General features: G+C 41.9%; 2 protein-coding genes across 2 annotated transcripts in view; both read right to left on the bottom strand.

Moving 5' to 3' along the window:
• Positions 1-1112: 1112 nt before the first annotated feature.
• The window catches only part of LOC139412642 (inactive phospholipase D5-like), a 72335-nt gene continuing 50049 nt past the window's right edge, over positions 1113-23398 (bottom strand). Inside the window, exons 3-10 of the mRNA XM_071159323.1 lie at positions 14645-14837; positions 12430-12538; positions 11189-11313; positions 9598-9795; positions 8335-8471; positions 7902-8067; positions 1686-1776; positions 1113-1486 (exon numbers count right to left, since the gene is read on the bottom strand). Of these exons, the coding sequence (XP_071015424.1) occupies positions 1212-1486; positions 1686-1776; positions 7902-8067; positions 8335-8471; positions 9598-9795; positions 11189-11313; positions 12430-12538; positions 14645-14837 (1294 nt within the window). The 3' untranslated portion in view covers positions 1113-1211. The remainder of the gene's footprint in view (positions 1487-1685; positions 1777-7901; positions 8068-8334; positions 8472-9597; positions 9796-11188; positions 11314-12429; positions 12539-14644; positions 14838-23398) is intronic.
• LOC139412653 (large ribosomal subunit protein eL19-like) lies at positions 5233-5935 on the bottom strand. Its single transcript, XM_071159325.1, has one exon. It carries the CDS (start codon positions 5924-5926, stop codon positions 5333-5335), a length of 594 nt encoding a protein of 197 aa, XP_071015426.1. The 5' UTR covers positions 5927-5935; the 3' UTR covers positions 5233-5332.

The following is a 23398-nucleotide window of genomic DNA, read 5'->3' as shown; positions in this document are numbered from 1 at the left end:
TGATGCTCTCTGCGCTTTTAACGGACCTCTGAGACTATCACAGTGCAGGTGCATTTATACGGAGACTTGATTACGCACAGGTGGATTGTATTTATCATCATTAGTCATTTAGGTCAACATTGGATCATTCAGAGATCCTCACTGAACTTCTGGAGAGAGTTTTCTGCACTGAAAGTAAAGGGGCTGAATAATTTTGCACACCCAATTTTTCAGTTTTTGATTTGTTAAAAAAGTTTGAAATATCCAATAAATGTCGTTCCACTTCATGATTGTGTCCCACTTGTTGTTGATTCTTCACAAAAAAATACAGTTTTATATCTTTATGTTTGAAGCCTGAAATGTGGCAAAAGGTCGCAAAGTTCAAGGGGGCCGAATACTTTCGCAAGGCACTGTAAATGATTTGATCATGTTAAAAACATAACAGCCCTAAAGCTATATCACAAGTTAAATATCTATTCTACCCTATTGAGTGTTTCCAACAAAGAAAATATACAGAATAGAAGACTGCAACTTTTACTTAAAATTGGATGCTGGAAATTGAGTCAAGATTCTGAGATCAACCCCAGTAAGTTTACATTCTGGTTTAGTCCAAAACAGAATTTTAGACATGATACCAAAATAGATGAATGCCAATGGGGCATAATTGTCTTTACTCTGCAACAATAAACATCAAATAGATGTATTTATCTTAGGAGTCAGGTGAGGTTTCTGGCATTCCTATTTTCCCCATTAGTTTCATTTGATCAGCTGTGGTCCAACAGATGGCCCCAGTTAATTTGGTCGAGGTTGGAGGTATGCTGCACTTTGTAAATGAATATTGAAGACACACCAGGTAAACAAACACCTTTTGGAGTATAGATTTGTATAGGATATCTCCACACTACTGTCCATGCAGCTCCAACCTGCTTAGGCCAGAGAGGGTTTTAAAGGGTTGTGATGAATGATGTCATTATTGGTAAAATGGATTTAACGATGAACTATATTTACTGAGGTTCAGCATTCAATAGAAAATCAATTTATTTGATCAGTTCCCTTCCCATGAATGTCTTCTGTAAGAAACAGTCAGGATGAAATAAGCAGAAGGTTCAATAGATGAACAAATGCCCTCCAAGTCCTATATTACGTCTACAGTGTCCGATTTCAGTATTAAACTGTTATTTTTCTCTTAAAGCCTGCATAAATCAGTCTTGTAACGCACCACGTCTTCGGATTCACAGGGAGCCATTGGGACTCTCCTTACTCCCATTGCGCTCTGTTGGTTGAGCGATTTTGAGATGTGCCAGTTGGTTGAGCTGGTGCTTGTTGCAGACTGGGATCTTGTTAGCCTGCAGGCTCTTGGTGTGGCGTGAATACCAGTCCCGCTGGAACGTAGCCCTCACCTGTTCCACCAACGTTGAGTTCCTCTCTTTCACCCCCTCCACCTGACTGATCACCAAGCCTGCTCCAGCGTTGAACATAAACTCATTCCCCACCCAGTCAAAGTTCCCTGTGGGACAACAGACACCCGTCAAAACCGTTAATCAGAAATATAGATTCAAAGGTACTAGCCAAATACTCAACCCACCTCACAAGCAAACTAATCAATCCACCAACCAGTAGCTAGACCAATAATTGAATTTTTTTTTTTTTTTACAAAATTTGCAAAATAGTTATTACTCATCTGAAATGAATGCAAGTGAACTCACCTATGTACACAGCACTGTCTGTCACCATTAATCTGTTATGGTTGATTCCCTGTAGCGTGCCATCTCTCTGTTCCCTGGGGCTGAAGAACTTCTGCACAAAACACACAAGGACTGGCTTAGCAGTAGTGATTAATGAATACATTTTACATGACCTACAGTAGGTTTGCAGGTACAGTAGAGATGAATACATTTTACATGATGTACAGTAGAGATGAATACATTTTACATGTACAGTAGGTTTGCAGGCACAGTAGAGGAATACATTTTACATGATGTACAGTAGAGGAATACATTTTACATGATGTACAGTAGAGGAATACATTTTACATGTACAGTAGGTTTGCAGGTACAGTAGATGAATACATTTTACATGATGTACAGTAGAGATGAATACATTTTACATGTACAGTATGTTTGCAGGCACAGTAGAGGAATACATTTTACATGACCTACAGTAGGTTTGCAGGTACAGTAGAGATTAATACATTTTACATGATGTACAGTAGAGGAATACATTTTACATGATGCACAGTAGAGGAATACATTTTACATGATGTACAGTAGAGGAATACATTTTACATGATGTACAGTAGAGGTGAATACATTTTACATGTACAGTAGGTTTGCAGGTACAGTAGAGGAATACATTTTACATGATGTACAGTAGGTTTGCAGGTACAGTAGAGATTAATACATTTTACATGTACAGTAGGTTTGCAGGTACAGTAGAGGAATACATTTTACATGTACAGTAGGTTTGCAGGTACAGTAGAGATGAAAACATTTTACATGATGTACAGTAGAGATGAATACATTTTACATGTACAGTAGGTTTGCAGGCACAGTAGAGGAATACATTTTACATGATGTACAGTAGAGATGAATACATTGTACATGATGTACAGTAGGTTTGCAGGTATAGTAGAGATGAATACATTTTACATGACCTACAGTAGGTTTGCAGGTACAGTAGAGGAATACATTTTACATGATGTACAGTAGAGATGAATACATTGTACATGATGTACAGTAGGTTTGCAGGTACAGTAGAGGAATACATTTTACATGATGTACAGTAGAGGAATACATTTTACATGATGTACAGTAGAGGAATACATTTTACATGATGTACAGTAGAGGAATACATTTTACATGATGTACAGTAGGTTTGCAGGTACAGTAGAGATGAATACATTTTACATGACCTACTGTAGATATGATTAAATACAGTGCACTGCAAAAGTATTGGGATAGTGACACATTTTTTGTTTTGGCTCTGTACTACAGCACGTTTTGATTATTTTGTGGCCGATAGAAAGGAATGTCAAATAATGTAGTGTTTTTTTGGAGTCACTTTTATTGTAAATAAGAATAGAACATGTTTTTGAACACTTCTACATTAATGTGGATGCTACCATAATTACGGATTGTCCTGAATAATGATGAGTGAGAAAGTTAGACTCACAAATATCGTAATGGTGAGAGGTTAGCATGTCATGGTGGTATGATATTTGTGTGACTAACTTTCTCACTTATAATTATTCATGATTAATACAGGACTATCGGTATTCATGGTAGCATCCATATTAATGTAGCGATTTATAGAACAGGGGCGCAACTTTCACTGGGGACAGGGGGGAACATGTCCCCCCCACATTCTGAAATTGCATTTTTGTGCCACCTAGTTTTATCATTGAAATGTGATACAAAGGAAAGGGGGGATACCTAGTCAGTTGTACAACTGAATGCCTTCAACTGAAATGTATCTTCCGCATTTAACCCAACCCCTCTGAATCAAATCAGGCAACGGTGTGCTTTAGGACCATGCGGACGCCTCTGAGCAGTTTGGAGTGTTTATCCGAGAGGATAAAAAAAATATACAGTACCAGTGAAAAGTTTGGACACACCTACTCATTCAAGGGTTTTTATTTTATTTTGACTATTTTCTACATTGTAGAATAATAGTGAAGACATCAACACTATGAAATAACACATATGGAATCATGTAGTAACCAAAAAAGTGTTAAACAAATCAAAATATATCTAAGATTCTTCAAAGTAGCCACCCTTTGACCTTGATGACAGCTTTAAACACTCTTGGCATTCTCTCAACCAGCTTCACCTGGAATGCTTTTCCAACAGTCTTGAAGGACTTCCCACATATGCTGAGCACTTGTTGGCTGCTTTTTCTTCCCTCTGCAGTCCAACTCATCCCAAACCATCTCAATTGGGTTGAGGTCAGGTGATTGTGGAGGCCAGGTCATCTGATGCAGCACTCCATCACTCTCCTTCTTGGTCAAATAACCCTTACACAGCCTGGAGGTGTGTTGGGTCATTGCCCTTTTTTAAAGCCAAATGATAGTCCCAATGCTGGTTAAGTGTGCCTTGAATTCGAAATAAATCAGTGTCACCAGCAAAGCACCCCCACACCATTACACCTCTGCTTCACGGTGGGAACCACACATGCAGAGATCATCCGTTCACCTACTCTGCGTCTTACAAAGACACGGCGGTTGGACTCATCAGACCGAAGGACAGATTCCCACCGGTCTAATGTCCATTGCTCATGTTTCTTCGCCCAAGCAAGTCTCTTCTTAGTGGTGTCCTTTACTAGTGGTTTCTTTGCAGCAATGATGGCCTGATTCACACAGTTTCCTCTGAACAGTTGATGTTGAGATGTGTCTCTTACTTGAACTCTCTGAAGCATTCATTTGGGCTGCAATTTCTGAGGCTGGTCACTCTAATGAACTTATCTTCTGCAGCAGAGGTAAATCTGGGTCTTCCTTTCCTGGGGCGGTTCTCATGAGAGCTTGATGGTTTTTGCGACTGCACTTGAAGAAACTTTCAAAGTTCTTGACATTTTCCACCCTGACTGACATTCACATCTTAAAGCAATGATGCACTTTAATTTATCATTGCTTATTTCAGCTGTTCTTACCATAATATCAAATCACATTTTATTTCTCACATGTGCCGAATACAACAGGTACAGTGAAATGCTTCCTTACAAGTTCTTAAGAAAAAAAGAAGAGAAAAAAAAAGAACAAAGTAACAAATAATTAAAGAGTAGCAATAAAATAACAATATGGACTTTTGGTCTTTTACCAAATAGGGCTATCTTCTGTATACCACCCCTACCTTCCACAAATTAACTTTTAACAAGGCACACCTGTTAATTGAAATGCCTTCCAGGGTACTACCTCATGAAGCTGGTTGAGAGAATGCCAAGAGTGTGCAAATCAGTCATCAAGGCAAAGGGTAGCCACTTTAAAGAATCTCAAATATAAAATATATTTTGATGTAACTTTTTTTTGTCCCTCCCACTTCTAAAACCAAAGATGCTCCCCTGGTTTAGAAACATATTATATTCTTATTTACAATTAAAGTGACTCCAAAATGATACAATACATTACTTACCATTCATTTCTATTGGGCACAAAATAATCTTTAACACAACGAAAACTAACAGCAAATGCCTCCAAGTTTTGTAGAGTCACAAGCTTTATGTAATCATTGCAAGTTAGGAATATGGTACCAAATACTAAACTTTTTTTGTTTGTTTTTTTTGTTTGTCTTTCATACACTTTTTATTGTCATCACTTGACAGAGGGAAGGGCAGGAGGTGCATGCCAGGGACAAGAAGCTGTTTACTTCTTGGTGGTCTCCTCCTCCTTTGACAGGGTCTTGATGATCTCCTCTTTCTTTGCTGCCAGGCGCTCCTCTCTGCGCTTGCGGGCCTCCTTTGTCTTGGAATGACGGGCCTCAGCCTGGTCACACAGAAGCTTCTTGCGGGCCTTGTCTGCCTTCAGCTTGTGGATGTGCTCCATGAGGATACGCTTGTTCTTGAACACATTACCCTTCACCTTAAGGTAGAGACTGTGGTACATGTGCCTGTCAATCTTATGGGATTCCCTGTAGCGACGGAGAAGACGACGCAGGATTCTCATGCGACGCATCCAAGACAGCTTCTCTGGCATACGGGCGTTGGCTATACCCTTTCTCTTACCGATTCCTGTGTGCCTTCCCTTGCGACGCGCCAGCGTGTTCTTGCGGCAGCGGGCGCGAGAGTGCACCGTGACAGGCTTGCGGATGATAAGACCATCCTTTACCAGTTTACGGATCTGCTGGCGGGAGTTGACGTTAGCAATCTCATTGGTCTCGTTGGGGTCCAGCCATACCTTCTTCTTGCCACAGCGCAGGACGCTGGAGGCAAGCCTCTTTTGAAGCCTGAGCATGCTCATGGCTGCTACTGCAAATCCAAATACTAAACTTTTGACTACTTTAATACACATACAGTGCCTTGCGAAAGTATTCGGCACCCTTGAACTTTGCGACCTTTTGCCACATTTCAGGCTTCAAACATAAAGATATAAAACTGTATTTTTTTGTGAAGAATCAACAACAAGTGGGACACAATCATGAAGTGGAACGACATTTATTGGATATTTAAAACTTTTTTAACAAATCAAAAACTGAAAAATTGGGCGTGCAAAATTATTCAGCCCCTTAACTTTCAGTGCAGCAAACTCTCTCCAGAAGTTCAGTGAGGATCTCTGAAAGATCCAATGTTGACCTAAATGACTAATGATGATAAATACAATCCACCTGTGTGTAATCAAGTCTCCGTATAAATGCACCTGCACTGTGATAGTCTCAGAGGTCCGTCAAAAGCGCAGAGAGCATCATGAAGAACAAGGAACACACCAGGCAGGTCCGAGATACTGTTGTGAAGAAGTTTAAAGCCGGATTTGGATACAAAAATATTTCCCAAGCTTTAAACATCCCAAGGAGCACTGTGCAAGCGATAATATTGAAATGGAAGGAGTATCAGACCACTGCAAATCTACCAAGACCTGGCCGTCCCTCTAAACTTTCAGCTCATACAAGGAGAAGACTGATCAGAGATGCAGCCAAGAGGCCCATGATCACTCTGGATGAACTGCAGAGATCTACAGTTGAGGTGGGAGACTCTGTCCATAGGACAACAATCAGTTGTATATTGCACAAATCTGGCCTTTATGGAAGAGTGGCAAGAATAAAGCCATTTCTTAAAGATATCTATAAAAAGTGTTGTTTAAAGTTTGCCACAAGCCACCTGGGAGACACACCAAACATGTGGAAGAAGGTGCTCTGGTCAGATGAAACCAAAATTGAACTTTTTGGCAACAATGCAAAACGTTATGTTTGGCGTAAAAGCAACACAGCTGAACACACCATCCCCACTGTCAAACATGGTGGTGGCAGCATCATGGTTTGGGCCTGCTTTTCTTCAACAGGGACAGGGAAGATGGTTAAAATTGATGGGAAGATGGATGGAGCCAAATACAGGACCATTCTGGAAGAAAACCTGATGGAGTCTGCAAAAGACCTGAGACTGGGACGGAGATTTGTCTTCCAACAAGACAATGATCCAAAACATAAAGCAACATCTACAATGGAATGGTTCAAAAATAAACATATCCAGGTGTTAGAATGGCCAAGTCAAAGTCCAGACCTGAATCCAATTCGAGAATCTGTGGAAAGAACTGAAAACTGCTGTTCACAAATGCTCTCCATCCAACCTCACTGAGCTCGAGCTGTTTTGCAAGGAGGAATGGGAAAAAATGTCAGTCTCTCGATGTGCAAAACTGATAGACATACCCCAAGCGACTTACAGCTGTAATCGCAGCAAAAGGAGGCGCTACAAAGTATTAAATTAAGGGGGCTGAATAATTTTGCACGCCCAATTTTTCAGTTTTTGATTTGTTAAAAAAGTTTGAAATATCCAATAAATGTCGTTCCACTTCATGATTGTGTCCCACTTGTTGTTGATTCTTCACAAAAAAATACAGTTTTATATCTTTATGTTTGAAGCCTGAAATGTGGCAAAAGGTCGCAAAGTTCAAGGGGGCCGAATACTTTCACAAGGCACTGTAAGTGAATTTGGGGGGACTATGTACAAAAAGTCCTGTAATTTCTAAACGGTTCACCTGATATGGATGAAAATGCCTTCTAATTAAAGCTGATAGTATGCACTTTAACCTCAGTCATTGTATCATTCAAATCCAAAGTGGTGGAGTATAGATTAAACAAATAAAATAAAAATGTATAATTGTCCCAATACTTTTGTAGCTCACTGTAGGTATAATGAGCCTGGTAAAGTAGCGATGATGATTCTGTATAACATCAGTTTGTATCCAGGTAATGAGGATGTAGGCATGTGGTGTCCACACTCACAGCCTCCATTGAACAGTTGGCCAGCTCCATGCACAGGGTCTTCAGGGACCACACAAAGTTAAAGGTCAGGGGATGCGTCTGCTCCCAGCAGCTTACTAGCAGACGCACTTCGATGTTCCTCAGGATCAAGGCCTCCCGAAGCATCCCGTCTATACGTGACCAGTATCTGCCAAGGTAGCAAAGAGTTACACACTAACTGTTTGGTAATTACAGGTCATTATACACAGTTACATCCTATCGGTTTCATTCTATCAGTTGTCATTGTATTGTATAAATGGGCGAACAATACAACACTAACAATAAGGTGATTAGGTGCTGTCAGTATCAACAATAAGGTGATCAGGTGCTGTCAGTGTCAACAATAAGGTGATCAGGTGCTGTCAGTGTCAACAATAAGGTGATCAGGTGCTGTCAGTATCAACAAATTGCTCACCTTTGAGCATTCCTGTTAGTGAGAGGCAGATAGTCTGTAATGGATATGTAGATGAACCTCTTGGCCTTTTGGATCACATAGGATATGGCATCAAGGTCTCTGGTCCTGTCTTTAGGGCAGAAGACATCTGGAGAGCTCTGCCACAAGATAAGACTGTTAAATCATTGGAGAGTAGAGAACGGAGGCCCTCCATTTCAATGCCAAGGCTTTACAGATGCAATGAATCATTGTCATTGTTGTCGTCCTCATTATTGTTATCAAATCGTCGTCATCATCATCACCACCACCACCACTACCTCTTGGAACATATCTTTGTCCATTAGTATTCCAACAGCATCGTTACCTTCTCTCTACTTGTCTCTAACTGATCCTGTCTCTGTTCTTTATTGCTTGATATATAATAATAATATTAATTTAATTGGTAAAGCTCTTTTCTCACACCCAAGGTGCAATAAAATAAAAACAAAACAAAAAAACACAGACCATAGAACACAGACAACAATTTAAGCTATATACAGGTCTGGAGGACATGAGAACAGAATTAACAGAGGTCCTTGAAAGCTTTTCTGAACAGCACGGTCTTGAGCTGTGCCTTAAAGGAGGCCAGAGACTCTGCAGCCCTAATAGTGTCTGGAAGTGTGTTCCTCAGCCACGGAGCCGCGCAGCCTAAAGCCCTGTCACCCATAGGATGTGTGTGATGAGAAAAATGACAGATCACAGTTCCATGCTATCAATACTTCTGATGATTAACGTTCCCTCTGTTTTTCAGAAATGTTCATTGACTGGCCTAATTTACAACCAGCAGAATGTATGTTTTCTGTTGGAAGCAATGCAATTTTTCATCCCGTTAGCGTACTTAAAACACCAGCTGATTAGTCATATCGAGCTGTATAAGACACAGCTTTTTTCACCCAACTGTCACCTCTCGTCAAAGTTCTTACTGTGGGAGGACATTGCAAATGTTTACATCATTTATATATCAGGACTAATGTAAAGGCTTTAACCAAGAAAAGTCTTCAAATAGTATGCATAAATATTGGCAATTTATTATTGCTAGCAAGAAAACCCCCAAAGAATTCATAATCTCTGTAAACTATTCATTAATTTAGTATAAAATGAGCTTGTTTCAGAATTATACAAATTACTACTGATACAGAATGCTAAAAAATAATTTCAAGGCCCTTGTTAAAAGGTCACATCGTCCAGACAAACTGCTGTCTTTATGCATGAAGCCATGTGAGAGAACGATTAGTTGCCACTCACAGAGACAAAGACTTCAGCCTTGGTGTTGTTGAAGAGAAGTGGAAGGTTCTCATCTTTGTTCCACAGGGCGCTCAGCCTTTTGGACCACATGGACGGTATAAAGTCCTTATACTGCAGCTGCCAGTAGAGGTTGAATACCCTGTGCAGGTCCAGTGCCAGGCAACTACAGTTGTAGACGATGATGCCCAGTTCTTTCATCTGAGAGACAACAAAGCAACAGCACAGATGTTGTACGGTGTTAGCATGTGCCCCCAGGGACTCCACCTATACCAAATCCTTACTTCACACATCTCTTCTCATCCTGCCTCCCCCTCCTCTCCTTCCATTCCCCCTTTTCCATTCCCTCTCCTCCCATCTCCTACTCCCCACACTTCAATTTCCCCTTCTCCCTCCTGTCCTCTTTTTTGTTTCCTCTCCACAGCCCAGTGCTCCTCTCCCTTCCAGCCCTGAATCCTCCCCATCGTCTTCTGCCCTCCTCTGGCCCTGGACGAGGCAGGTAGTCCTCCAGGCCCTTCAAATCACCAAGCCTCTTCCATCCCTTCTCACAGCAGGGTTTCAAGTGATGCACTTCTCAAGCAAATGTTTATTTCAGTGAAGTGATAAAGATAGACGGGCTAGGTACAGCGAATGGGGTCACACTTTAAATCAACCTTTTGTACTTTTTCAGCTTTGAGCAGCACCACGTTCCCTTTTTGTCCTCACTCAATTAATTCAGTATTGTCCTTTCTCGTACGCACGTGAAAACGGTGACGTTTTCTGCCAACTATAAAAAGTTGCATCTCTTTTATATTCAGGATGTTTGTGCAACCTAAGCCAATTAATGGATGCTGTTCTCCTAGTGTAACTAGCAGTGTTTGAATAAATATTGATTGCAGAGTCATTGGACAAAAATCCCCAGAGCTGATGGTTGTACACAGTACCCTCAAAGTGCCTGCAATATCAGACCTCAAAATGAAAACAGGTTTTGTGTACACAGTAGGTTGGTTAAAGTGTTTACGTAATCAAGGTATGGAACATATTAGTCAGTATGAGGAGCACTCATAGGTGGACTGGTCTCATTGAATGGAGAATAAATGTTACAGAAATATACACAGGTGGCCTCCCGAGTGGTGCAGTGGTCTGAGGCACTGCATTGCAGTGCTAGCTGTGCCACTAGAGATTCTGGGTTTGAGTCCAGGCGCTGTCGCACACCCAAGGGGTGGTGCACAATTGGCCCAGCATCATCCGGGTTAGGGGAGGGTTTGGCCAGCAGGGATGTCCTTGTCCCATCGCACACCATCGACTCCTGTGGCGGGCCGGGCACAGTGCACACTGGCACGGTCGCCGGGTGTATGGGGTTTCCTCCAACACATTGGTGCGGCTAGCTTCCTGGTTAAGTAGGCCTTGTGTCAAGAAGCAGTGTGGCTTGGTTGGGTTTCAGAGGACGCACGGCTCTCGACTGTCGCCTCACTCGAGTCCGTCCGGGAGTTGCAGCGATGAGACAAGACTGTAACTACCAATTGGATACCACAAAATTGGGGAGAAAAAGGGGTAAAAAAAGAAAGAAATATACACAGGTAGGTAATATAATGGAGTGAATCTACTAAGATACCGTGGACAGTGATCGCCAGTCCATGGTGGCGCTGCCGATGTAGATGTGCTGCCTGTCCACCACCCAGAAAGAAGAGTGCAGAAAGCCTTTGGTCAGGGCTGTCATGTTAATGTAGTGTACCTCACCTACACAGGTAGGAAAAGACAGAATCGACAGAGATAGAAATCAGTGCTGTGAAAAAGTATTTGCACAATTTCTGATTCTCCATTTTTGCATATTTTTGATACAGAATGTTATTGCAACACCAGGGTTGTGGGTTCGATTCCCACGGGGGACCAGTATGAAAATGCAGTCGCTCTGGATAGGAGCGTCTGCTAAATGACGTAAATATAATCAGATCTTCAACCTAATATTAGATAAAGGGAACCTGAGTTTACAAATAACCCCAAAAATGTATACTTATTTTATTTATTTAATTAACAATGTAATGCAACACCCAATTCCACTGTGTGAAAAGTAATTGCTCCCTTACACTCAATAACTGGCCGTGCCAACTTTAACTGCAATAACTGCAACCAAATGCTTCCTGTAGTTGTTGATCAGTCTCTAACATCGCTGTGGAGGAATTCTGGTCCACTCTTGCATGCAGAACTGCTTAAACTCAGCAACATTTGTGGGCTGCTCATTTCAAGTCCTGCCACAACATCTCAATTGGGATTAGGTCTCGACTTTGATCAGACCATTCCAGGAACTGATAATATTTAGTATCAAAATATCCAAAAGTAGAGAAAATTAGAATGATGGCAAATACTTTTTCACAGCAATGTATGTTAATATTGCATGTAAGATTAGTCATGATGTAATATCCCTCATTGAGATAAAAGTGCCGAGACCATTTTGTAGATACTGTAGTGAACGGTGGGGCAGGGAAGCGAACCTGGGTCTCAAGTGTGAACGGGAAGGCAAGTTCCTGTGCTTTGACTACTCAGACCCCTGACACGTCCAGACCGTGCGTTCCTCACAGCCGCCATCCCACTTCTGACACCATTGTAGCGAATGGCGACGGAGGGAAGCAAACCCGGGTCACTGGTGTGAAATACAAACACCCTACGCATCCTGTCAACAGGCATCACAGCAATGGGGTTAACCCTATTGGTGCATTCCATAAGGGTGTGTGCCTTTTAAGTCGCTTCCCTGACACACCGTTCACTACCCAGTATTTTCTATAAAATGGCAATATACTGTATACGGAATGTAAATGTCACTGTAGCTCTGGTCTTGTGGTTGACAACATGACTCACTGTGACGAGACAGGCTCTTCAGCTCTGAAGAGTTGATCATTCCACTGGCTATCTTCAAATTGATTCCCTTCTTCTTCAGCCCCTGCAGTCTTTGCAGCAAAGCCTGACCCTGTAACCAAGAACACAATCAATTGGATCACCATAGGTCAGGGGTAGGCAACTAAATTCAGCCGCGGGCTGATTTGTCAAAGCGGGTTTCGGGGGCCGAAACGTAATTATAATAATTTGTACACTGCAAAATGACCACAAGTAAGCTCAAAAATATATTGCATTTGAAACTAACAATCATTTCATACCAAGATTACATTGAGACACAATCATACACTACCTGACCAAAAGTATGTGGACACCTGCTCATCAAACATCTCATTCCAAAATCATGGGCATTAATATGGAGTTGGTCTCCCCTTTACTGCTATAACAGCCTCCACTCTTCTGGGACGGCTTTCCACTAGATGTTGGAACATTGCCCCAGGGACTTGCTTCCATTTAGGCACAAGAGCATTAGTGAGGTCGGGCACTGATGTTGGGCGATTAGGCCTGGCTCGCAGTCGGCGTTCCAATTCATCCCAAAGGTGTTTGATGGGGTCAGGGCTATGTGCAGGCCAGTCAAGTTCTTCCACACTGATCTCGACAAACCATTTCTGTATGGACCTCGCTTTGTGCACGGGGGCATTGTCATGCAGAAACAGTAAAGGGCCTTCCCAAAACTGTTGCCAAAGTTGGAAGCACAGAATCGTCTAGAATGTCATTGTATGCTGTAGCGTTAAGATTTCACTTCACTGGAACTAAGGGGCCTAGCTTGAACCATGAACAACAGCCCCAGACTATTATTACTCCTCCACCAAACCTGGCACTATGGGGCAGGTAGCGTTCTCCTGGCATCAGTGTAAACGCGTCAGTCGGACTGCCAGATGGTGAAGCATGATTCATCACTACAGAGAACGCTTTTCCACTGCTCCAGAGTCCAATGGCGGCGAGCTTTACGCCACTCCAGCCGAGGCTTGCCATTGCGCATGGTGATCTTAGACTTGTATGCGTCTGCTCGGTAATGGAAACCCATTTCATGAAGCTCCCGACGAACAGTTATTGTACGGTTGTTGCTTCCAGAAGAGGTTTGGAACTCGGTAGTGAGTGTTGCAACCGAGGACAGACGTTTTTTACGCGCTACGCACTTCAGCACTAGGCAGTCCCGTCCTGTGAGCTCGTGTGGCCTACCACTTCACGACTGAGCCGTTGTTGCTCCTAGACATTTCTACTTCACAGTCGACCGGGACAGCTCTAGCAGGGCAGAAATGTGACAAACTGACTTGTCACGTTGAAAGTCACTGAGCTCTTCAGTAAGGCCATTCTACTGCCAATGTTTGTCTATGGTGATTGCATGGCTGAGTGCAATCTATACACCTGTCAGCAACGGGTGTGGCTGAAATAGCCAAATCCACTCATTTGAAGGGGTGTCCACATACTTTTGTATATATAGTGTATAGTTTTTATTTCGTGGGAATAGTTGGGAACAGATTTCCTAAAGATTTTTTTGTTTGTTGCTGAATTGTGATTATAGTTTAAAAAAAAATAACCAATAACCAAAAATGCATTTTATTTTAATGTAATTTTTAACATTGGGCCAGGCTCCAGCAATTATAATTGTGTAGGCCAGAGGGCCCCCAAGTGCAATTTCTCTCCAGTTAAACTGCCAAGGGGTGCCATTAGGCCTAATGAACTAAATGGCAGTGGGTAGATACAGGGGTTGTCCAAACCTCAACGCTGCCATTATAGCCAAACCCCTGTGTAACCTTAGCCTCGGTGTAAGCAGGAGTGTTTTAGTGCTGAAATCACAGCAGCTGGAATAAGGTGAACAAGATATGTATACATGTATACATACTCCCTGGATACAGCTGTTTCTTATTTCTTGTTTTCTTTATTATATACTTTTTTTTAAATGATTATTTAGACTATTTTATTAATAAGTGCACTGTTGGATAGAGCTCGCAGTTAAGCATTTCACTGTGCTTTTACAATAAAACTTGAACTTGAGCTATTTGTATTCTTGGTGGAAGAACAGTAATGAGCATCTTATACAATAAAATGTGGATTTGTTGACAAGAAAAAGACCATAAGTAAAACTGCCACGTAAAGTAAGTGTTATGGCTAGGTATGATAAACAGTAATGCCTTATTTGGCCTGGGGGTGCTACCTGTTTGGTTGTTGTGCTTACCTGCCTAGAAGATTGAAGGAATCTGGATTCATAGTCGGAGGGGTTCAGGTTCCATTGAGGTGACACAATCTCCACAGAGTGACCAGCCACTGCCAGGTCCAACAGGCTGTGCAGCCCAGCAGAGAGGGGGAGGTGGGACGTAGCATTCTCAGAGAAGGTGACATCTTCTGGAATATTCTCCACAAGCACTACCCTGAGATTGAACATGAGAAAAAAAAACTAATTTAATGACACATGGCTGTTTTTCAGCCTTGTAATTGAAAAGACCTAGAAGCCAGAGAAGTTTAATTAAATAACTTATTTTAATAGAGTAATTTACAGCACAGTGACAATTATGTCTGTCTGCATTAGCCACAGAATCATCTGTAACTTGTGCAGCTGCCTTGGGATGTTGTAAAACGAGGTCATATGCATTGACGTTCACCTATGATTACCTCCTACACTATATTTTAGAAAATTATCCATCTAGACATTATTATCACCGAGATCGGTTGTAGGGGTGAATAGAAGAGTGACTGGACTGCCTTCTAACAGGAACACCGTGGCAGAACTCTAATGGAACTGTAGCACATTTTCCAGGGCATCATTTAGAATCATTATCTATGCATCCGGCTGCTTTCAAGTAGAGTGAATTATAGTATCATAAATGTAATGGAAATCAAAGATGAAAAGTTTAAAAAGGCTTCTAAACCAGTGAAGTCTCAACACCAATAGTCGGTCATCAAGCCTGGGTTCAAATAGTACTTGTTTTCTTTGAAATACTTCAAGTCATTTTTTTATTTTAATTTTACCTTTATTTAACTAGGCAAGGTTTAAGTCAGTTAAGAACAAATTCTTATTTTCAATGACGGCCTAGGAACAGTGGGTTAACTGTGTGTAATTGAGCCTGCCTGATGCAGTGGAACCAATGGAATCATCCCCAAAAATGCAAACCCTGACCATCAAAGCAGACTCAATCTATTATCAGGATGGCAGGGTAGTCTAGTGGTTAGAGCGTTGGACTAGTAACCGAAAGGTTTCATGTTCAAATCCCCGAGCTGACAAGGTACAATTCTGTCATTCTGCCCCCGAACAGGCCGTTAAAGAATTTGAACCCAAGTTGTAGTTTTTTTTCTTTACCCCACCAAATTGGCACTCCAGAAGGAAATCTCTACTTTGCCTCGCTCTCCAAGGTCTTTAGATCAGGTTTAACACTCGCAAGGCCGGACAGTATTCCAGGGAGTATTCTCAGAGCATGCACAGATCATCTGGCACGTATATTCACTGTCATTTTCAACTTCTCCTTTGAAAGGCTGGTTACGGCACATATCAACACCATCGTCCCAGACACCTTAGACCCACTCCAATTTGCATACCGCCCCAACAGATCCCTAGACAACGCAATCTCAATTGTACTCCACACTGCCCTCACCTACCTATACTGTATAAGAGGAATACCTACAGTTTAAGTTGGAAGTTTTAATACACTTAGGTTGGAGTCATTAAAAAAAACTTGTTTTTCAACCCCTCCACAAATTTCTTGTTAACAAACTATAGTTTTGGCAAGTCGGTTAGGACATCTACTTTGTGCATGACACAAGTAATTTTTACAACAATTATTTACATACAGATTATTTCACTTATGAATGTTCACTATATCATAATTTCAGTGGGACAGAAGTTAACATACACTAGGTTGACTGTGCCTTTTAAACAGCTTGGGAAACTCCAGAAAATTATGTCATGGCTTTAGAAGCTTCTGACATCATTCGAGTCAATTGGAGGTGTACTTGTGGATGTATTTCAAGGCCTACCTTCAAACTCAGTGCCTCTTTGCTTGACATCATGGGAAAATCTAAAGAAATCAGCCAAGACCTCAGAAGAAAAAATGTAGACCTCCACAACTCTGGTTCATCCTTGGGAGCAATTTCCAAACGCCTGACGGTACCCTGTTTATCTGTACAAACAATAGTATGCAAGTGTAAACACCACGGGACCACGCAGCCATCATACCGCTCAGTAAGGAGATGCGTTCTGTCGCCTAGAGAGGAATGTACTTTGGTGCGAAAAGCGCAAATCAATCCCAGAACAACAGCAAAGGACCTTGTGAAGATGCTGGAGGAAACAGGTACAAAAGTATCTATATCCACAGTAAAACGAGTCCTATATCGACATAACCCGAAAGGCCGCTCAGCAAGGAAGAAGCCACTGCTCCAAAACCACCATCAAAAAAGCCAGACTATGGTTTGCAACTGCACATGGGGACAAAGATTGTACTTTTTGGAGAAATGTCCTCTTGTCTGATGAAACAAAAATAGAACTGTTTGGCCATAATGACCATCATTATGTTTGGTGGAAAAAGGGGGAGGCTTGCAAGCTGAAGAACACCATCCCAACCGTGAAGCACTGGGGTGGCAGAATCATGTTGTGGGGGTGCTTTGCTGCAGGAGGGACTGGTGCACTTCACAAAATACATGGCATCATGAGGAAAATGATGTGGATATATTGAAGCAACATCAAGATATCAGACAGGAAGTTAAAGCTTGGTCGCAAATGAGTCTTCCAAATGGACAATGACCACAAGCATACTTCCAAAGTTCTGGCAAAATGGCTTAAGGACAACAAAGTCAAGGTATTGGAGTGGCCATCTCAAAGCCCTGACCTCAATCCTATAGAAAATTTGTGGGCGGTATTGAAAAAGCGTGTGAGAGCAAAAGAGGCCAACAAACCTGACTCAGTTACACCAGCTCTGTCAGGAGGAATGGGTCAAAATTCACCCAACTTATTGTGGGAAGCTTGTGGAAGGCTACCCGAAATGTTTGACCCAAGTTTAAATTGTTTAAGGCAATGCTACCAAATACTAATTGAGTGTATGCAAATTTCTGACCCACTGGGAATGTGATGAAAGAAATAAAAACTGAAATAAATAATTCTCTACTATTATTCTGAAATTTCACATTCTTAAAATAAAAAGTGGTGATCCTAACTGACCTAAGACAGGGAATTTTAACCAGGATTAAATGTCAGGAATTATGAAAAACTGAGTTTAAATGTATTTGGCTAAGGTGTATGTAAACTTCCAACTTCAACTGTATGTGAGAATGCGGTTCATTGACTACAGCTCAGCGTTCAACATGATTGTCCCCTCCAAGCTCTTCACCAATGTCATGACGTTGGCCTGGGGGTAGGTTTACGACAGTCATAAATACTTCTTCCCCCCTTTTTCCTCTCTCTACCCTACTGATGTTACATTTGCAAACACCTTGGTTAACATAGAGATTCTGGGAACATCAGAAGGTGAGGGGAAATGAACTATATTCTGGTAATCCGACCAATTGAACATATGCGGTGGTACTTAATTAATATGATGTCAGTTCGGTTGTCATCTGTGAATTAGGCCCGACTAAGTGGCCCGCCCACATGAAGAGACATAGGTTGTAAACTATGAAACACACCCCTTTTCTCCCTTCCTATATAAAGCCTTGACGACAATATAACCTCCTGTTCCGAGGATGTGAGGACGACGGTCCGATGTCAGAATGGTTCAGATAATAACTACAGAACGAAGCCAACATCAGCGTGAGCTTTGGTTGCGAATGGTATGAACTTTGAACTCATTCACTACAGAAGTGATACCTCCTAGCCGTTGAGTTAGCAACAGCAGCTGCAAACGAGGGTTAGGAAGGAACAGACAGAGTATCCCGTCTATCACACAACGACGTTACTACAACGTATCCAATTGACCACCAGGGACATTCTTCAAAGGACAAAGGACTCGGTTTGGCAACAAGGCCTTCCATCTACCACCAACCTACCGAAGCGCAGCTCAGAGTAAATATTTATTGCATTTTCCTTTTCCAAATGGGCGGTAATTCAGAATGCATCAGATACTGTATTTACAATAGCACAGCTTTGCCCTTCGTTCATCAGTCTTCCCGCTCTTTCAGTCAAACCCAGCCCCTTTTCTTTTGTGTAACAAGCTGTCATATCTGTCATATCTGACGTTTTCCTTTATGACGTAATTTGTAATCAAGTTATGATTAATTATGTGTATGTGTAATTATGTGTGATTAGTTAGGTATTTAGTAAATAAATAATTAAACCCAATTTTGTATTGCTGATTCAACTTGTTCGTGAAGATAACCAAGAATTTACAACATTCAGATGAGACTGAATTAAGGTGACAATTAATATTGACTGCTATTGATGTAAAATATTACTAGGTCTTTAAGAGTTTATTCAGAAGATAACAGCTCTATAAATATTATTTCGTGGTGCCCCGACTCTCTAGTTAATTACATTTACATGATTAGCTCAATCAGGTAATATTAATTACGGATCAATTATTTTATAGAATAGCATGTCATATCAATTAATCCGGCATAGCCAAAGACACGACACCAAGCTTAGGAGCCTGGGACTGAACACCTCCCTATGCAACTGAATCCTGGACTTCCTGACGGGCCAACCCCAGGTGGTGAGGGTAGGCAACATCCCCTCTGCCACGATGACCCGCAACACGGGGGCCCCACAGGGGTGCATGCTTAGTCCCCTCCTGTACTCCCTGTTCATCTACAACTGTGTGGCCATGCATAACTCCAACACTATCAAGTTTGCTTACGACATGAGGATGGTAGGCCTGATCACCGGCGATGATGACACAGCCTACGACGACACAGCCTACAGGGAGGGGGTCAGTGACCTGGTAGTGTGGTGCCGGGATAACTTCTCCCTCAACATCAGTAAGACCAAGGAGCTGATCGTGGATCTGGGGGGGGGGCAAGCACACCCTCCACCCACATCAACGGGCCTGCAGTGGAGCAGGTCGAGAGCTTCAAGTTCCTCGGTGTCCAAATGACTAAGGAATTAAAATGGTTCACTCACACATGCACAGTTGTGAAGACGGCACGACAGTGCCTCTTCCCCCTCAGGAGGTTGAAAATGTTTGGCATGGACCCTCAAATCCTCAAAGTTCTGCAGCTGCACCATTGACAGCATCTTGACTGGCTGCATCACTGCTTAGTATGGCAACAGCACCAGTCTCGATCGCATGGCACTACAGAGGGTGGTGCGGACAGCCCAGTATATCCCTAGGGCCGAGCTCCCTGCCATCCAGGACCTCTACATCAGGCGGTGTGAAAGGAAGGCCCGGAAAATTGTTGAAGACTCCAGTCACCCAAGCCATAGACTGTGCTCTCTGCTTCCGCATGGCAAGCGGTACCGGTGCATCAAGTCTGACACCAATGGGGCTTCCCGAGTGGCGTAGTGGTCTAAGGCACTGCTATCTGTGCCAGGTGTACGGTGTTTCCTCTGACACATTGGTGCAGCTGGCTTCAGGGTTAAGTGGGTGTTGTGTCAAGAAGCAGTGCGGCTGTTTCGGAGGACGCACGGCTCTTGACCTTTGCCTCTCCTGAGTCCGTACGGGAGTTGCAGCGATGGGACAGGACTGTAACTACCAATGGGATACCATGAATTTGGGGAGAAAATGGGATTAAAATTAAAAAAATAAGGGATTTAATAAAAGTCTGGACACCAATAGGCTCCTGAACAGCTTCAATCCCCAATCCATAAGACTGGTAAATAGCAAACAGAATGGCTACACGGACTGAGTTGACCCGTGTTTTATTTCTGCACCCTCTGTATGCACACTCACAGGACTCAAACACACACACACGTGTGCGCATACAATCAATTACACATCATATATCCTGATGCCTAGTCACCTGACCCTAATACATAGTATCACTCCAGTATCCCTGCACATTGTTTATATGGTATTGGAACTGACCCTGTACAGTACATAGCTTCTTACTTTCTCATGTTCTTATTTGTTGTGTGTTTTTGTTATGTTATTTTTAGTGCTACATTGATATTGATTACTGCATTTGGGGGTTTGGAGCTTGCAAGAAAGGCAGTTCAGTGCACATGACATTAACTTGAAATATATTTTAGAAACACAGTGTCTATTGTCTCTCCATGAATGTATCCAGGTCTAAGTGAAACATATATCAGTGACTTAGGCTGTCATAGCAACCTGACAACAAACACAGATCAGACCTAACGAACACAGATGTACGTCAAACTGTGTGCTGGGCCATAAGAACATCATCAAAGCTAATTGATCATAAGTAATTGAATTAAATCTTCTAAGAACTGTGTTACATCTGCCAAGAATGTGTTCTATTTCAATTTCATAGACACACCACGCAGTACATTTCTGTACATTGCAAATTCAGTTGCTCTCCTTAATGTTTCAAACCCCATTCTAGCCCAGCAGAAGTGCTGAATATAAGGTAAACATATTGGAATTAGTGTGTCAGCCTGAGTGCTTTTATCAAACCCGAATGGCTCTGAAGGATGGGTTTCCTCCTACGTTTAGCCATTGGATAAAGGAAGTCATGCAACATCAAGCCAGAGAAAATGTGCTACTCCATTAGCGGATCTGCAATTACATTATAATATCTGGCCTCCTTTCCTATCCTTTGTAGAAGACATGGACCCAGCTACTTTCACAACTCCATAAACAAACCCAAATTGGAATTTGTATCACTGTTTTTACTCGTTTACTTTTTGTTTGATTATCGCTCTCACACACACACACACACACACACACACACACACACACACACACACACACAGTTGAAGTTTACATATATCTTAGCCAAATACATTTAAACCTACTTTTTTACAATTCCTGACATTTAATCCTCGTACAAATTCCCTCAGGTCAGTTAGGATCACCACTTTGAACGCACCAAAGTACGTTCATCTCTAGGCGACAGAACGCGTCTCCTTCCTGAGCGGTATGACGGCTGCGTGGTCCCATGGTGCTTATACTTGCATACTATTGTTTGTACAGATGAACGTGGTACCTTCAGGCATTTGTAAATTGCTCCCAAGGATGAGCCAGACTTGTGGAGGTCTACAATTTTTCTTCTGAGGTCTTGGCTGATTTTCCCATGATGTCAAGCAAAGAGGCACTGAGTTTGAAGATAGGCCTTGAAATACATCCACAGGTACATCTCCAATTGACTCAAATGATGTCAATTAGCCTATCAGAAGCTTCTAAAGCCATGACATCATTTTCTGCAATTTTCCAAGCTGTCGAAAGGCACAGTCAACTTTGTATGTACACTTTTGACCCACTGGAATTGTGATACAGTGAAATAATCTGTATGTAAACAATTGTTGTAAATTACTTGTGTCATGCACAAAGTAGATGTCCTAACCGACTTGCCAAAACTATAGTTTGTTAACAAGAAATTTGTGGAGTGGTTGACAAACAAGTTTTAATGTCTCCAACCTAAGTGCATGTAAACTTCCAACTTCAACTGTATATATAACTGAAATTCTATATAATACCTGCTTTCAGTCTGGTTTTGGGGTGGGGCTCTGTTGGAGCATTGGGGTAGGTTTGATCTGGTAGGGGATCAGTGTGTGTTCTGTTAGAGCATGGGGGGTTGGTGGGTTTGATCTGGTAGGGGATCAGTGTGTTCTGTTAGAGCAGGGGTGTCAAAGTCAAATGGACGGAGGGCCAAATAAAAAAATCAGCTACAAGACGAGGGCCGGACTGTTCGAATGTTCATTGAAAAATTTTTAAATGACGCATATAGTCTAGTGAACCTAATTGAACCTACTGAAAACCTAACAAATATATTACAATATGATCAGATGAATAAAGCAATATTTTCTTATGGCTCTGTCAGTAATCTTTAATTTTCAACAGACACAAAAGACAAATTTCCTTTATATAAATATCCCCATAACATGAACATTAAATGAAAGAAACCGGTATTCAAGGCACCATCAGTAGACTATATTTTCTATTTTAGCAAAAGTGGGCTAAATTTACTTCAAAGAAAAAACAATAATAGCAATTTTCTATCATCCACTCAACTGAAATATTTTAAAAATATAATTGGATTGAAATACAAAAAAATAAAGTGCAAAAATCTATTAATCAAAAACAACACTTTGTTTAAGGAGAAGTAACATGCAGTGAAAACAAATATTAAATTTTAACTTTTAAACTTGAACTGAGTAAAAACTCTAAATATGTGATTGCACAGTAATGTTCACTTGTTTGAGGTTGAGGGTGATACTTGGTGGTGTCCCATCTTTTCCACAAGTTCATCAATGTTCGGGGTAAGGCTCTGAGCTGAAGAAATCCTCAGAATTGAGTGGAGGTGTTCAGCAGTAAGTCGACTTCTGTGTGATGTTTTGTTCAGGTTCATCAAAGAAAACAGTTGTTCACACAGGTATGTGCTGCCAAACATAGACAACGTTTGAGCAGCCTGGATGCGCAGCTGGGGCATTGTGCCGGGGAGGAAACGGGCGAACTCCGCAGCACCCACTGCCGCATATTTTGCCCTCAGTGCATCATTGCATTGGAGGTCAATCAACTCCATTTGGAGGTTTGGTGGTGAGCTTTCCACGTCAACAGCAAATGGGTTACCGAGCAGTTCCAACCTGCTTTTTTGTGCTTCAAAGTCAGCAAATCGGCGTCGAAAGTCAGCGGCAAGCATACCTATTTTATCAGCCAACTGTGTGCTCGGGAACGCACTGGTAGAGAGCTTCTCTTTCATGGTCTGGCAGCTGGGAAAGTGGCTCAAATTTTCTTTCCGCATCTGCGTCTCCCACAGAGTCAGTTTGGTTTTAAATGCCTTCACTGTACTGTACATATCAGAGATGACACGATCCCGACCCTGCAGCTGCAAGTTTATTGCATTCAGATGACTCGTAATGTCACACAGAAAAGCCATTTCACACAGAAAC

Source organism: Oncorhynchus clarkii, chromosome 1 (assembly GCF_045791955.1).
Source record: "Oncorhynchus clarkii lewisi isolate Uvic-CL-2024 chromosome 1, UVic_Ocla_1.0, whole genome shotgun sequence".
In the NCBI taxonomy this organism is placed as follows: Eukaryota; Metazoa; Chordata; class Actinopteri; order Salmoniformes; family Salmonidae; genus Oncorhynchus; species Oncorhynchus clarkii.
This window is presented reverse-complemented; position numbering and strand designations above follow the sequence as displayed.